We start from the raw sequence: 15,596 nt of genomic DNA on the forward strand, positions 1-15,596 counted from the left end.
ATTGGCATGACCATAGCGTTGTAAAGTATTGCCAAAGCATTTGGTTTGGACACATAAAAAGTATTACATAAACAATACATAAATAAGTAATTATATAAACAATACATATATCTATACATAGGGTACATCAGAAGGGGAAAGGGAGAAGTGGGAACAATAATACATATTAATTATCATCAGGGGATTAACACACTTTCCCCTCTCGTGTGTGTTTCCCCTGCGGCGGGCTCACAGTCCAGGGTCGAGACAGTGGGCTTCACTCCCTCTCCGGCACGGCCTCCGTCCTGTGTTCTGTTCTGGACGAGAACGATAACGAGCCAGAGTTCATGCAGCCCTCCGTGCACATCAGCATCCCAGAGAACCTCCCTCCCGGAGTGATCCACACGGCCCAGGCCTCCGACCCAGACAGCGGCCCGAACGGCACCATCACTTACTCACTTGACCACGGTGGGTGGCTCACACTTTGCATTTGGAAGACTAAAAACCTTTTTATTCAGAAAGGCGTGTCCTACTTTTTAAAAACGTATTATTCTTTAAACTATGCTTTTGTTATGGGCTGTTTTTAACTATGTAGTACTTTGAGATTCTGTTTGAATGTAGAGTGCACTACAAATTAAATTAATTATTATTATTATTATTATTATTATTAATTTCCAAATGCATTTCATACTAATATCATATTTTTTTTTTCTATCATCTCTGTATAGACTTTACTCTCCCTGTTCATTGTGTTTTGTGTAATCTCCAACCATAACTATATATGTGATTTATCTGTTACTTTGCTTTTCCGTTTCATGTAAAGATGCCACGGGTGGTTTTGAGATCGATCCGACCACCGGAGCTGTGAGTATAGTACAGGCCCTGGACAGGGAGGAGCATGAGAATTACACCCTGCTCATCACCGCCACAGACCAGGGTCCCACTCCCCGGAGCTCCACCACCCAGCTCCTCATCACACTGTTGGATGAGAACGACCACAGTCCAGCCTTCAACCGCAAGAGCTACCGGGCCACCGTCAGCGAGGCTCTCCCCGTGGGCTCGGAGGTCCTCCGTCTGAGCGCGCGGGACCCCGACCTGGGCCCCAACGGCGAGGTGACCTTCTCCCTGGCGGAGGACTCTCTGGGGGCCTTCTCGGTGGACTCCTCCACGGGGGTGGTCCGCACCAGCAGGCCGCTGGACCGCGAGGCGCGCTCGCAGTACAGTTTCCGCGCCGTGGCCACGGACGGCTGCAGCCAGGGACCTCGCAGCTCGGTCGCCATGGTGACCGTGCAGGTCGAGGACGTCAACGACAACCCGCCCGCCTGCCTCAGCGAGCCCGTCCGCGGGTCCGTCACGGCGGCGACGGCCAAGGGGAAGACTGTGGCCGTGGTTGTGGCTGAGGATCCAGACCAGGGATCTAACGGCACGGTGGTGTTCAGCTTGATGGAGGGAGGTGAAGGAGAGGACAGCGGGGGAGGAGGAGGAGGAGGAGGAGGAGCGTTTGAAATCGGGAGGTCTTCTGGGGAGGTGCGGCTCGTGACCCCACTCCCTGACGGAGCCTCTGGGACGAGGGTGCTGCGTGTGCGGGCTGCAGATCAGGGCCAACCCCCTCTCACCTCCACCTGCCTGGTGCTCCTGCATCTGAACGCAGAGGAGGATGGGCTCAGCTTCACCCAGCCCATCTATGAGGTGGCCATTCCTGAGGACAGCAGAACTGGTAATACCCTGCAGTCTTTAGTTGAAATGCAGATTACTGCATAAAGGGAGAATTTAGCTATTCATTGGTTGCTGTAAAATCAGTGGTGTAATTGTACAAAGCACAACAATAACAATGTGCTTATAACTACTGAGTTTTAGTGGACCTGGCTGACCTGGACCTGGTGTGTTGTTTTGTTCAGGTTCCTGGGTGGCGAATGTGGTGGCCCACGATGAGACTCCAGAGGGAGGAGCCATAATATATAGCATCTTCAATGGCAACGAGAATGAGGCCTTTGTCATAAATCCTCTCACAGGTAAAAACACTATACAGTCTTAACTCTCTCGCGGTCCCTCCCTCTCCCTCTCCCTCTCCCTCTCCCTGTTGCTCTCGCTCTCCCTCTCGCTCTCCTTCTCCCTCTCCCTCTCCCTCTCCCTCTCCCTCTCCCTCTCCCTTCTGCCTCTCCCTCTCCCTCTCTCTCTCCCTGTCCCTCTCCCTCTCCCTCTCTCCCTCTCTCCTCTCCCTCTCTCTCCCTCTCTCTCTCCCTCTCCCTCTCCCTCTCTCTCTCCCTCTCTCCCGCTACCTCTCTCTCCCTCTCCCTCTCTCCCTCTACCTCTCCCTCTCTCTCTCCCTCTCCCCTCTCACTCTCCCTCTCCCTCTCTCTCTCCCTTTGTCTCTGTCTCTTCCTGCCAGTCTGTCTCTCATGTTGTTACCCTCTAAACCTCACTTGCAAAACATCCACCCACCATTTCCATGCTCTGTCGTGGGTAATAGCAGGACTTATCCATCCTTCAGATCACTTTCCCAAAAAGGCATTTTTCCCTTCACTAGTAATTAGCATAGAAAGCCTGACCAAATCCCTTTGGACGGCTAGCGTTCCAGGCATCTTAAAAGCCGCAGCTTGTGACAGGGAGAGGTCACTGTCTGCCTGTCCAGCTGCCATCTTTGAGAGCTTTGTGTTCTGACGGGGGTATTATTCTCTAGCAAACATGGCAGGCTCTTGCCAACTTGGACCTTCCATTGATGTTTTTTTTCAATACACTCAAGATGTCAATACGCTAATTTGCAATAAACATTTGAAATTCCACTGCTTGGAAATAACAGTTATAACTCATAACTGTGAAAGCCTTTTACATTTTTATATTTGGGCCATCCAAAAATGAATGTGCACAGAATACATGTAATATAACTTCACCCTATCACCAGGTATTACAAGTTTCCACAAAAGTACATGTATCGCATGCAGAATACTGTATTTCAACCTGAGTATTACTATTACTATTAATAGTCAGGCGGCATAAATATTATTGGTGTTTTATGTAAGGCATTAGTGAACTGTCTTATTCAAAATGGTGTCTTAAAAAGTGACTTGATTTGATCAATACTGTTCTTATTGCAGGTGATATAACAGTGAAGGACCAGAGTTGCCTTGATTATGAGAATGATAAGAGAGTGTATCTGGTGGTGCTGGCAGAAAACGGCCAGCAGACCACCTATGCTCGGGTTACTGTCAATCTCCAGGATGTGAACGACAACATGCCCACATTCAAACAGACGTATTACAGAACGGCAGTCTGGGAAGGCCAAATCCATAACACATATGTCATGCAGGTAAGAACAGTGAAGATCACCACGCGTTCATATGTATGGACTCGACTCGGGTAAATAATGCACTGTCCGTTGGATTCAAATTGGGCTTACACAGTGGAGCTATCTGAGATGTGCCCTCTTCGGTACAATATGTCATCATAGTAATTCATGCAGTCTTCAGAATTGAATTAACCCTCGTTAAGTAAGTACCAAAGCTATGATGGAGAATGTGATTAAGGCTGTCTGGGGCTGGAGTCCGTAAGAGCGAGAGCGATATTAAATGTCATGTGGTGAGAGATGTGCCTGGTCACTGTCCAGCCTCAGAGAGATAATATGTGAAGACACATTCAGTAATGCATATGATGCCGGCTGTTCCATTGCAATCTGCCATGTGTTATAGGCATTCGCCACCGATGCTGATAGCGGCGTGAACGGGCAACTTGACTATTCCATTGTGTCCGGAAACCACAACGATGCGTTCATCATCGACTCGATGAGGGGAATTCTGGCTACTAACACAGTGCTGGACCGGGAGATCGTCTCATCTTACAAGTATGCCTAACCGTCCAAACCAACAAAACCACATTGTTAAGGAACTGGAAACCATACGGTCATTTATTTCACCCATGTCACTCCGCTTTTATAGACGTCAGAGTAGCAAATCCATAAGCCACCCAAATGTGCTGCCGTCTATGCCTGGGCATAATGTCTTGAGCCTTTTGATCTTGTTTATGAGTCAATAAAACAGAATTACACCCAAATCTTAGGCCCGATAAAAAGGGTGCATTTGTTTTTTAAATGAACATGATGTATTAGTAATAGTGACACTTTGCAACTGAATGAGGATCCTCTAAAGGCTTGTGTGAGATTGAGCACCAGCTAGTGGAGCAAACACATATGTGCCTATCTACCTCGCCTGGCCCTTTTGGCCGGCTCAGACCCAGTTTGGCCCTTTTGGCCGGCTCAGACCCAGTTTGGCCCTTTTGGCCGGCTCAGACCCAGTTTGGCCCTTTTGGCCGGATCAGACCCAGTTTGGCCCTTTTGGCCGGCTCAGACTGAGGTCTTTTAGAGGCACCCAATGCAGTGTAAGATAGTATCTGATTAAGTATGGTGTTTGTGTTGAGAGCTTGTGTCTGATTGAGTATGGTGTCTGATTGAGTATGGTGTTTGTGTTGAGAGCTTGTGTCTGATTGAGTATGGTGTCTGATTGAGTATGGTGTTTGTGTTGAGAGCTTGTGTCTGATTGAGTATGGTGTCTGATTGAGTATGGTGTTTGTGTTGAGAGCTTGTGTCTGATTGAGTATGGTGTCTGATTGAGTATGGTGTTTGTATTGAGAGCTTGTGTCTGATTGAGTATGGAGTTTGTGTTGTAAGCTTGTGTCTGATTGAGTATGGTGTTTGTATTGTAAGCTTGTGTGTAATTGAGAATGGTGTTTGTATTGTAAGCTTGTGTCTGATTGAGTATGGTGTTTGTGTTGTAAGCTTGTGTTCGATTGAGTATGGTGTTTGTAATGTAAGCCTGTGTCTGATTGAGTATGGTGTTTGTAATGTAAGCTTGTGTCTGATTGAGTATGGTGTTTGTAATGTAAGCCTGTGTCTGATTGAGTATGGTGTTTGTAATGTAAGCTTGTGTCTGATTGAGTATGGTGTTTGTGTTGTAAGCTTGTGTCTGATTGAGTTTGGTGCATTGTAAGCTTGTGTCTGATTGAGTATGGTGTCTAATTGAGTATGGTGTCTAATTGAGTATGGTGTCTGATTGAGTATGGTGTCTGATTGAGTATGGTGTCTGATTGAGTTTGGTGTCTGATTGAGTATGGTGTTTGTATTGTAAGCTTGTGTCTGATTGAGAATGGTGTTTGTGTTTTAAGCTTGTGTCTGATTGAGTATGGTGTTTGTGTTGTAAGCTTGTGTCTGATTGAGTATGGTGTCTGATTGAGTATGGTGTTTGTGTTGTTAGCTTGTGTCTGATTGAGTATGGTGTATTGTAAGCTTGTGTCTGATTGAGAATGGTGTCTGATTGAGTATGGTGTTTCTGTTTTAAGCTTGTGTGATTGAGTATGGTGTTTGTATTGTAAGCTTGTGTCTGATTGAGTATGGAGTTTGTGTTGTAAGCTTGTGTCTGATTGAGTATGGTGTTTGTATTGTAAGCTTGTGTGTGATTGAGAATGGTGTTTGTATTGTAAGCTTGTGTCTGATTGAGTATGGTGTCTGATTGAGTATGGTGTTTCTGTTTTAAGCTTGTGTGATTGAGTATGGTGTTTGTATTGTAAGCTTGTGTCTGATTGAGTATGGAGTTTGTGTTGTAAGCTTGTGTCTGATTGAGTATGGTGTTTGTATTGTAAGCTTGTGTGTGATTGAGAATGGTGTTTGTATTGTAAGCTTGTGTCTGATTGAGTATGGTGTTTGTGTTGTAAGCTTGTGTCTGATTGAGTATGGTGTTTGTGTTGTAAGCTTGTGTCTGATTGAGTATGGTGTTTGTAATGTAAGCTTTTGTCTGATTGAGTATGGTGTTTGTATTGTAAGCTTGTGTGTGATTGAGAATGGTGTTTGTATTGTAAGCTTGTGTCTGATTGAGTATGGTGTTTGTGTTGTAAGCTTGTGTCTGATTGAGTATGGTGTTTGTGTTGTTAGCTTGTGTCTGATTGAGTATTCGGTCTGATTGAGTATGGTGTCTAATTGAGTATGGTGTCTGATTGAGTATGGTGTCTGATTGAGTATGGTGTTTGTGTTGTAAGCTTGTGTCTAATTGAGTATGGTGTCTGATTGAGTATGGTGTATTGTGTTGTAAGCTTGTGTCTGATTGAGTATGGTGTCTGATTGAGTATGGTGTCTAATTGAGTATGGTGTCTAATTGAGTATGGTGTCTGATTGAGTATGGTCTCTGATTGAGTATGGTGTCTGATTGAGTATGGTGTCTGATTGAGTATGGTGTCTGATTGAGTATGGTGTCTGATTGAGTATGGTGTCTGATTGAGTATGGTGTTTGTGTTGTAAGCTTGTGTCTGATTGAGTATGGTGTCTGATTGAGTATGGTGTCTGATTGAGTATGGTGTCTGATTGAGTATGGTGTCTGATTGAGTATGGTGTTTGTATTGAGTATGGTGTCTGATTGAGTATGGTGTCTGATTGAGTATGGCATCTGATTGAGTATGGCATCTGATTGAGTATGGTGTATTGTGTTGACTGCAGGTTGGTGCTCCAGGCGGTGGACAGGGGCAGCCCCCCTCTCACGGGCACCAGCACAGTGAGGGTTCAGGTGGTGGACGTGAACGACAACAGCCCTGCCATCCCACCCATGGAGCCAGTGGTGATCGCTGAGAGTGAGTGAGAGCCCAGGCATCAGAATCAGAATCAGAATCAGAAAGGTTTTTACTGCCAAGTAGGTTCTCACCTACCAGGAATTTTTTGTGGGCCGTTGGTGCAAACAATAAACATACACAATAAACAATACAAATATTAGTTATTATACACCTATTAAGTTATTATTATAAGAAAAACTAAATATAAAATATGTTTAAAAATGTACAGAATATATTAAATGGAAAAAAATATATCAGTCCATCAGTCTCCACGTCAGCAGTATAGTGCAGATGTATGATTGTGGAGTCATTATGTAGCGTCTACTATATTTGAATGCAGTTGTGCTGTTATTGATGCCAGGTGTTTGTTCTTATAATGAGCATAAAGTCTTTACCTCCGATCTCCATGATCAAAGCATACGTTTAAATCAAGATTTTTGCTTTTGTTCGTGTTTTGGCAAATGTCCTAGTATGCACTTAAGATAAAGAATTTACAAACAATAAATAGCTATACAACTTTACTAATGATCACTCCAATTCACTGAAAAATCCATCACTTGAACGAGTTTTTGGATGAATTATTGATTTGTTTTGTTGTTTGTCCCATCAGATCTGCCCCCAGGCTATGTTGTAACCCAGGTTACTGCCAACGACGTTGACCTCAGTTCCACTGTGACTTACCAGTTTCTGGGAGACATTGCAGCCAATGGGAGCTTTGCCATTGACCGCTACACTGGTGTCATTACCCTGACTCGTAGTCTCGATCGTGAAGAGGGCACTGAGTACATCCTGAGTGTGCAGGCCTCAGACTCCATCCACCAGACAGAGGCCAACATAGAGGTTCATGTGCTAGACGTCAACGACAACGCTCCAATGTTCTCTCAGGAATCATATCAGGTACGGTCTAAGACACGGAGTGGACTCAATTGAATGGCACGGATCTGTGTTTGTTAAGTGTGTGCAGTGCCACTCATTTGAATAGGAACAGGTCTGCTATGGGTGACAGTTCATTGGTAGAGAATGTGTTCAACTGCTATTTAACAAACAAAAATAATTAGTAGAAGTAAAAGTCATAGTATATGCTTATATCTGCCTTCCCCCCCTGAACCAACCTAGAAGTTAAAACTCAAGTATCTTAGCAGTAGGGTTGTTTGTCTACAGGATTCTTAACTGATAGTTTAATGACAAATGAAACCAAGTTCATTGATGTCTTAAGTTGTGATGTGAAACTTGAAAGTTGTGCTGATATTTGGCCTGTCATTTGTAGGTGACATTGCCAGAACTGACATCCTCCAATACGCTTGTCCTGGCGGTGTCTGCCACAGACAGAGACTCCGGTCTCAACGGAAAGATTTCCTACAGACTTCTCTCCTCTCCTCTGAAAGGCTTCTACATTGACACAAAAAATGGTAATGATTCCATTTGTTTTGCTTAATTGTTTTCATGTCAAATTAACAACATGTGCTAAATTTGGCTGAGAATTGTAATGATGAGTATTGTAAGGATGACATGGAAGTATAAGTCCTATCTTTGGTGTTCTTATATTTTTAATGAACTATACTAGAACTATAGAACCAAAACACTGGTGTTTTTTAGTTATTTGAGAAATACAGAAACTTGTATGTGTTTACTGTATGTATGTGATGAAAGTATGTATGTATATGAAAGTGAAGAAACATTTAGTTTTTCACATCTTCCTGCACGGTGGTATTTTTCTGAATCAGTCAATGGCAGCCTTGAAATGTACACCTCTGTCTGTAATAAAAAAGGCCTCTTTGGCCCTGCGTGTTGAGATATCATGGCACTCCCACCAGTGGACAGCTTTGATATATTGTACAGTTGTTGTCACTACACCGGCACCAAACACTCAGCCATCTCAGCAGAAAGTGAAACATTAATTGCAAGGGGCCTTCCAAGGTTCACATCTGAAGCCTCTCACTGAGGGCTTCTCTTATTACTCTCCTTTTATTTTCTCGTATTTTCTCTGGCCTCCGCCCGTCATTCCAGTTGCCCCGCCGCCAGGGCTAGTAGCCAAAAGATAATCCATGCCCGGTTCTGTCAGGCTTTTAAAGAAGTATGCATATTCATTTTAATACCAGTAGTAGCCATCAGTCTGGTGTGTCTGCGTGTGCGGCTTGTGTTTCATGGATTCATATGTCTGAGAGCTTCCGCAGTGCAGAAAACCAAACCAAGCTGTGGATGAGGGATTACAAGTGGAGGTGATGAATTGTAACTGATAACAAAAGATCTGTTGTGGAGGCATATCGCTGGTTATATATGTCTTTTATAAAAAATATTTTACGTAACGCAAACATCTCTTCGAAGACAGTAGAAGATGGATTGAGGCCGACAGAACAAAGTCTTGGGTCCAGGGCATAGAAAGCTGTCGGCCATTTTCCTCAATGAAGCTTGATTCGCAACATCTGTTTGTTTTAGGGCCAAAACCAAATAGCTGAAAAAATGGGTACGCCATGTTTTGTGTTAAAGTGACAAATGGGAAGTGAAACTTGGACTCGAATCAGCCGGAGAATTGAGCACTGAAAAGCCTTGTGTCGATCAAACTTTAATCTGCAATTAGACATTGCCTTGCCCTGTTCAATTAGCACATACTCTTGGGCTTATGTGCGTCCCTTATGAATGATGTGCGTCTTAAAGAAATACAATACAACACGCACAAGATCCAAACCTAATACAGTATTCATTTTCACATGATGGGCACGGAATTTTTCCGATTATATGGAAAAATAGTACCTTTACAAGACCTCCCAGTTTCAGTTTTTTTTAAAGAGGCCACACATTTGAATGTAAATTCCTTATGAGAAATAAACTGTTAATAAACTGTATCTTGTAAAAGTTAAAGATTGCAGACTATAATTTAGTTTTTGGTTTTGTGAAAAGTTGATATTTGTGCTCAACAGACAATCAGATTACAGCTCTCCCTTCCATGCTCTTGATTGGTTGGGACTGTTTATGGCTCAGTCATGTTTGTTTCCTATTTACCAAGACTGTGTTCCCTTCCCCTTCTGCAACACAACCCTCCCCCTTCCCCCCTTCCTATCTCCACCCGGCCGACCTCAAGCAGATGGGTCCCCCCTTATGTGCCGTGGTACTGCTTAAGGTTTCTTCGCCTAATAGGGAGTTTTTTCTTGCCCCTGTTGCCATTGTGCTTGCCCCTGTTGCCATTGTGCTTGCACTAAAGCGCCTGGAGGCAATTGTATTGTTATGGCGCTATATAAATAAAATTGAATTGAATTGTGTACAAACAGTGAATAGACAGCTAGATGACCATGAGGAGCAATTACAATGAATGTGACGAAAAAGTGTATGGGATTAGAATCGTGAACTGCACCTTTCACTTAAAAGATATGATCAATGGGGGTTCATTGTTTATCAAAAATGTAATAAATGTCTTTTGATCTCTCTGCCTTCTAGGCTCCGTGTTTACGAACAAACCTTTGAAGTACGTGTCCAATGGCAACATGATCCAGCTCCTGGTCGAGGCCCGGGACAGTGGAGACCCCACCCTCTCTAGCGTGACCTCTGTGGATATACAGGTGCAGGATGCCAATGACCACGCCCCTTACTTCCTGCAAAATACCTATCAGGTGACATCACCTGAGGATACGCCCCTGGGCAGCACCCTCTTGACCCTCACAGCTGATGATGAGGACTATTCGGGAGAGAACACCTACCTTGAGTACACCATTACTGGAGGCAATGAAGAGAGACGCTTTTGCATGGAGGTCATCACGGTTCAGCTGGAGGATCAGCCCGGCACTGTGGCCCACTTGGTCCTTTGTGACTCACTGGACCGTGAGACCACAGAGGCTTACGCTCTGACCGTGACTGTGTCTGACAGGGGAGTGCCCCCACTCAATAGCTCAGCCACCGTGGCTGTGACCGTCCTTGATGTGAACGACCACTCTCCCGTTTTTGGTAGCTTTGAGTACCATGCCCAGGTCCGTGAGAACAGTCCACCTGGCACTGTTCTTGTTCAGGTGTCGGCCAGTGACCCTGACCAGGGGGTTAATGGAATGGTCAGGTATGATATCATCTCTGGAAATAGCAGAGGTCATTTGAGGCTGGATCCCTTGAATGGGGTGTTAGAGGTCAACCATACTCTGGACTACGAGGAGGAGTCCAAATACACCTTGACCATACAGGCGTCAGACGGAGGTCAGGGCAACAGAAGAGTTTCTTTTGCAGTCATTTTAATTTCTGTGCTGGATGAGAATGACAACTCCCCATACTTCAGCTACCCCACTGTAAACTGCTCCGTTCTAGAGAACCAGCCAGCCTTCACCCCTGTGTGCATGGTCCATGCGGTCGATCAGGACGCTGGGCCGTTCGGTAGGCTCACCTACTCCATCCTGTCCTCCTGCTTCATGGACTACGGTAGTGGTAACCCCGACAGGAAGGAGGCCTTCGCCATTGACCCTCTGACTGGAGACATCTACACCAGGCAGACCTTTGATTACGAGAGAGAGAGCGAGTACTGTTTCGTCGTGGAGGCCAGAGACAAGGGTGACCAGCTGGCAACAGTCAGGGTGCAGGTCGACATCGAAGGGATGGACGAGTTCAGTCCAGTGTTCACCCAAAAGCAGTATCGCTTCCTCTTGCCGGAGAACTCTCGCCTAGGACAGACCCTGGGCCAGATTGTGGCCATGGATCACGACGGGGGCTTAGATGGAGCTGTTGAGTACTCCCTGGTCGAACTATCTCCGTTCTTCGGTGTGAATAAAACAACAGGTGCCATCTATATTTCGGGCCCGGTGTACAGGAGGAGAGGCAGCTCTGCCACAGAAGGCATGGTTCAGCTTCGGGTGGTCGCCAGCAGTCCAAAGTTCGAGTCCAGGTCCAGCTCGTGTGTGGTCACTGTGAACATCTCCAACTCAGCAGAGGCTCTCTCGGCGACGTCTTTGAGTGTACAGACGCTCAGCCTCGGCGCCACACTGACTATTTTCCTCCTGCTACTGATCTGCTTCGTTGCCCTCGTCCTGCGGTACAAGACCAAAGAAGCGGCCCTCAAGAAAGCAGCCTCTATCGCCGCCGACCTGAACCACGGAACCGGCACGTTCGGACGGAAGGGTGGCTCCTCCCATCAAAATGGTATAAACTTACACGAAATGCGATGCCAAATGCGCGCAAAGCTGGACATCTCCCACCCCTTGCAGATGTCGGACCCAAGTCTACGGGGATCAGCGGAGGGCGAGACTGCAGAGGACCATGAGATCAAAATGATCAACGAGTACCCCTGCCGCCAGCGATCAGGGTCGGCCCTCAGCGACCAGGGATCCCAGGCGCTCGACTCGGGCCTTGCCAGGGATTCAGACCAGCTGTCCTGCCACTCGGAGGAAAGGGAGCCCCCTCCTGCCAGCCTGGGGGCGGGCATGGCCAGTGCTGAGAGCCTCCATCATTTCAAGGAGGAGGGAGGCGGTGAGGGGATGTTGCCCCGTGTGCTAAATATCAGGGATTTGGAAGATAGGTGTTACATCCCGTTGAACGACAGTCAGCCAGCTGAGGGGTCGTTGGCGTCGCTGATCTGCCCAGAGGAGCAGCTGAGGGGTAGCTACAGCTGGGACTACCTGCTCGGCTGGGAACCCCGCTTCCAGCCGATGGCGTCCGTGTTCAGTGACATCGGCTCGCTGCCCGACGAGGAGACCATCGGCCACAGCTCAGCGTCGGAACTGGCTAGCCTGATGCGCCCACCACCGCTCATCACTGGGGTGGCACAGCCGGGCATACGGGCCGTTCCTCCGAGGATGCCTCATAAAATGGCAACCCTGGGGAGGCGGCCATCTTACCCCAAATATGCCTACTCTCCACTGGGTCGCAACACAGGACTGACTCCCTCAGCCATGACCCCCAGCTTCTCCCCCTCTCTGTCCCTGCTTACCATGAGGACACCCAATGCCTCACCAGTAGTCTCTGAGACGGGGATTGGGGTACGCACCACCCTCCTTCCTGGCAGTTTCATCTGTGAGGGGGAAATACAGGTCTGATCTTCTGGGAGCACATGTACTTGAGGGCGGTTTTAATCTGAAAAGAAAATGGTTCATCTGAAATAGATGTGTGTCTCTGTCTGGAATGTCACTTAGAAGTGTATTTTCAGTGGTGAAGTCATATTTTTTTTTTGTCAGATGGCTTGAAATATGAAGAATGTTTTAATGTTCATATATTGGACCAGATGATGTCCTTAATCGCAGAGATCCAAGGAGTCTATGAAATCTCTACATAGTTTATTTTATATGGAATTGTAGTTTTTATGTTACCAGTGTGCTTTACCAGGGTATGCTTTGTGACTGTGATCACAGCAGGTCGGCACTGCCAAATGATGTCTATTATGTCTCTGATCGGATCTGTTCTTAAGGAAATCCAGCTGAACGTCACGTGAACCTAAAAGGATAAAAACACCAATTGTACAACTAAGCTCAAACATTAAGGCCAGTTTCCCCTGTCTTTGATGACTGTTCCAGTATAGAGATATGATCTACTAAACACTCTCATTCATTCGTCTTGTCTATTTGGTCTAATCAATTCATCACTCACTTCCATTATGGAAAAACAATACAGAGGTCAGACGGAGAACTGTCCAGTATTGCATTGTGTGGTTCACTATCTCATGGGAAATCACTGAACGTGAGATTCATGTGAAGAACCATCTGTAAACAGTATTATATTTATTTCAGTTTGAAGGATTCGACGGTCTCTAAAACAGCATTGTGTCCGTGCCACAGCTGACAGCACTTTCCTTGGATCTCATCAGAGGTGTATTTAGGCACCTTTTTCTAGTTGTATGTATGTATTGAATGAACCACTTTGAAACTCACACAAATCTCAAATTCATAATGCTTATGAGTTGCATACAATTGCTGATCAAGAAACACTATGCAAGTTAAAAACAATGAGGGTGAATTTGTCTCGATAGAGTAATGGGTGAAGATTAGAACCTTTTTGCGGCTACTAGTCTCCAAAGATACCTGCAGAAAGAACTTTGTTTGTCTTTCCCTCCCTTACCTGCTTGTTTTATTTAGTTATGGACTAACAATAATGAACAAACGAAACATACAAGCACTACAATGTATGTATGTACCTGTATTTCAGTATGTTGTTAACATAAACCTCATTTTGTTTCAGTTTCAGCAGTTTTGCAAAGCTGTGCAGTGAGATACTTTTCAGTTTTTTCTTTTTTTTTTGGAAACCTTTTGGCACTTTATTGTACAGTGAGTATTATCTGAAATTGAGTTTTATATTGTTAATATTAATGTCAGTTTGATAAATGGTTAATTGTTTGCTAATCCTAAATTGATGATGGGATGAATGATGGTAAATGTGTTGGAGACATAATTGTGATAATAAATGGATGATCTCAGTCTGGTTGTTATTTTTCACAATGGTCACCACTACAAAAATGATGTTGTTGGTTGTTTTGTAAGCTATTGTCTAATATTAAATCAGATAAATGCTTAGAGTGCCTTCAGCCTCTGTGAAAACGTATAGATTAATAACCTGTTTAAATAATTTATTTGAGGGGTTGTTAAAAGAGTCACCACCATCAGAGTAGCCATGACAACCCAAACAGTTCCACGCCCCCGATAATTCAAAAATGTGTCTGAACCTGGTTATCAGTAGGCTTTTTTCAATTAGCAGAAACTTTGTCTTTAATGTGTCTTTGGAAAATAAGTCAGCAAAACATTTTGCTTCCCTCAGCCCTTCTTCTGTTCCATCTCCCACACATCATGGACCCCTTAGTGGTGCCCTTTAAGCTCTGATGGATTCCTGATGCCAATCAATCGTTAAAATCATTCGCCAATCTGCTCCAAATTGCGGAGTGAAGGAGACTGCCTCCCCCGCACACATACACACACGCTGTGGTACAGACATAAAATGTTGGGCAAGTTTTTCCAGAGCGTTGCTGTTGGTAGTGTCGCTTGGTCTGCAGCTCTTTTGCCTGTTGCAGATGAGAAACATGTCATTGATTTAGTTCTTCACAGAATGAATTCCCATTTGAAACCTTTCCAAAGTGGGTTAGAGGAGAATCCACAGTACATCTCTGAATTAACGAGCTTTATCTGAACACTGGCCTTGTGTGTCCTATTATATCGACCTGAGGTGTAGTGAGGAGTCCGCTTCTGAGGAGCTGTTATAAAGCCCTGTTTTATTCCTCAAGACTGCTTTAAGCATTCTGGCAAGAGAAGGAGCGGAAACATGGCGATGCAGTAAAAGATATGACACAGTTTGGATGTCACACTGGTCAGTGTGTTTCAAATCGTCTGCCATAACACCTCATCTTGTCCTCAAGGACAGCAGTTGCGCTGACTTTAAAAGGCTTGGCCTGTCTGAAAGGACAGTGATGCAAGTGTCAAGTGAACACATCGCTGTGTGTTATACTGTCTTTTCAGGTGTACTTGGCCTATCCAAGTGTCTATACTGGCAACAGCCTGTTCTCAGGCAGCCACTTGTTTTGTGATAGTTTCCAGTACAATTTCCCCTGTATTCATCTGCTATATAGTATTTTACAGTGGACATGCCCTCCAGCAGAAAGCTTATTTTAAAATGTTTCATTAAGGTTCATAAACATCTTAAGTTTATTAATTGTGCTCTTGGTGATGGACACTACAGATCACATCATGTTTGATGCTGTTCATGTGCCACTGCCACAGTAGTCTGAGTAATCTGCTTCATCGACCCTGTGTGAAACCAGACTTATGTGGTTCACATACCCTCAAATATTGTACTGCTTGGCGAGTCTTAAAATATGGAATTTTGCTTTTAAGGGTTTTGAAAGGTTGGATTTGTCTTTAATACAATTGAGACCAGAGATACACGATGCCTGTTCCATTATGGTGGTTTCTCTTTTTTTAAACAATTCCAGGGCTCGTATTGCATGGGATGTGAAATGTTATAATGTACCGGTTATGGACAGGTCTGAAGGTTTCTGTATAATTAACCCTGATATCTCCCCCATTGCCCCCTGTGATGGAAGTAGTTTTTGCTTAAGGGGCATTAACATAAGATCAGGCTCCATTCAG

The 15,596-nt window shown here is 45.0% G+C and overlaps 1 protein-coding gene across 1 annotated transcript in view; it reads left to right on the forward strand.

Moving 5' to 3' along the window:
• The window catches only part of dchs2 (dachsous cadherin-related 2), a gene marked incomplete at both ends in the record, with an annotated part of 32,192 nt that extends 19,626 nt beyond the window's left edge, over positions 1-12,566 (forward strand). The window contains 9 exons of the mRNA XM_080859609.1: positions 235-447; positions 803-1,696; positions 1,878-1,991; positions 3,075-3,286; positions 3,666-3,817; positions 6,455-6,585; positions 7,175-7,461; positions 7,832-7,973; positions 9,997-12,566. Coding sequence (XP_080715735.1) covers positions 235-447; positions 803-1,696; positions 1,878-1,991; positions 3,075-3,286; positions 3,666-3,817; positions 6,455-6,585; positions 7,175-7,461; positions 7,832-7,973; positions 9,997-12,566 — 4,715 coding nt within the window. The remainder of the gene's footprint in view (positions 1-234; positions 448-802; positions 1,697-1,877; positions 1,992-3,074; positions 3,287-3,665; positions 3,818-6,454; positions 6,586-7,174; positions 7,462-7,831; positions 7,974-9,996) is intronic.
• Positions 12,567-15,596: the final 3,030 nt, after the last annotated feature.

The sequence above is a fragment of the Sprattus sprattus genome (genome assembly GCF_963457725.1).
Source record: "Sprattus sprattus genome assembly, chromosome: 20".
Taxonomy (NCBI): Eukaryota; Metazoa; Chordata; class Actinopteri; order Clupeiformes; family Clupeidae; genus Sprattus; species Sprattus sprattus.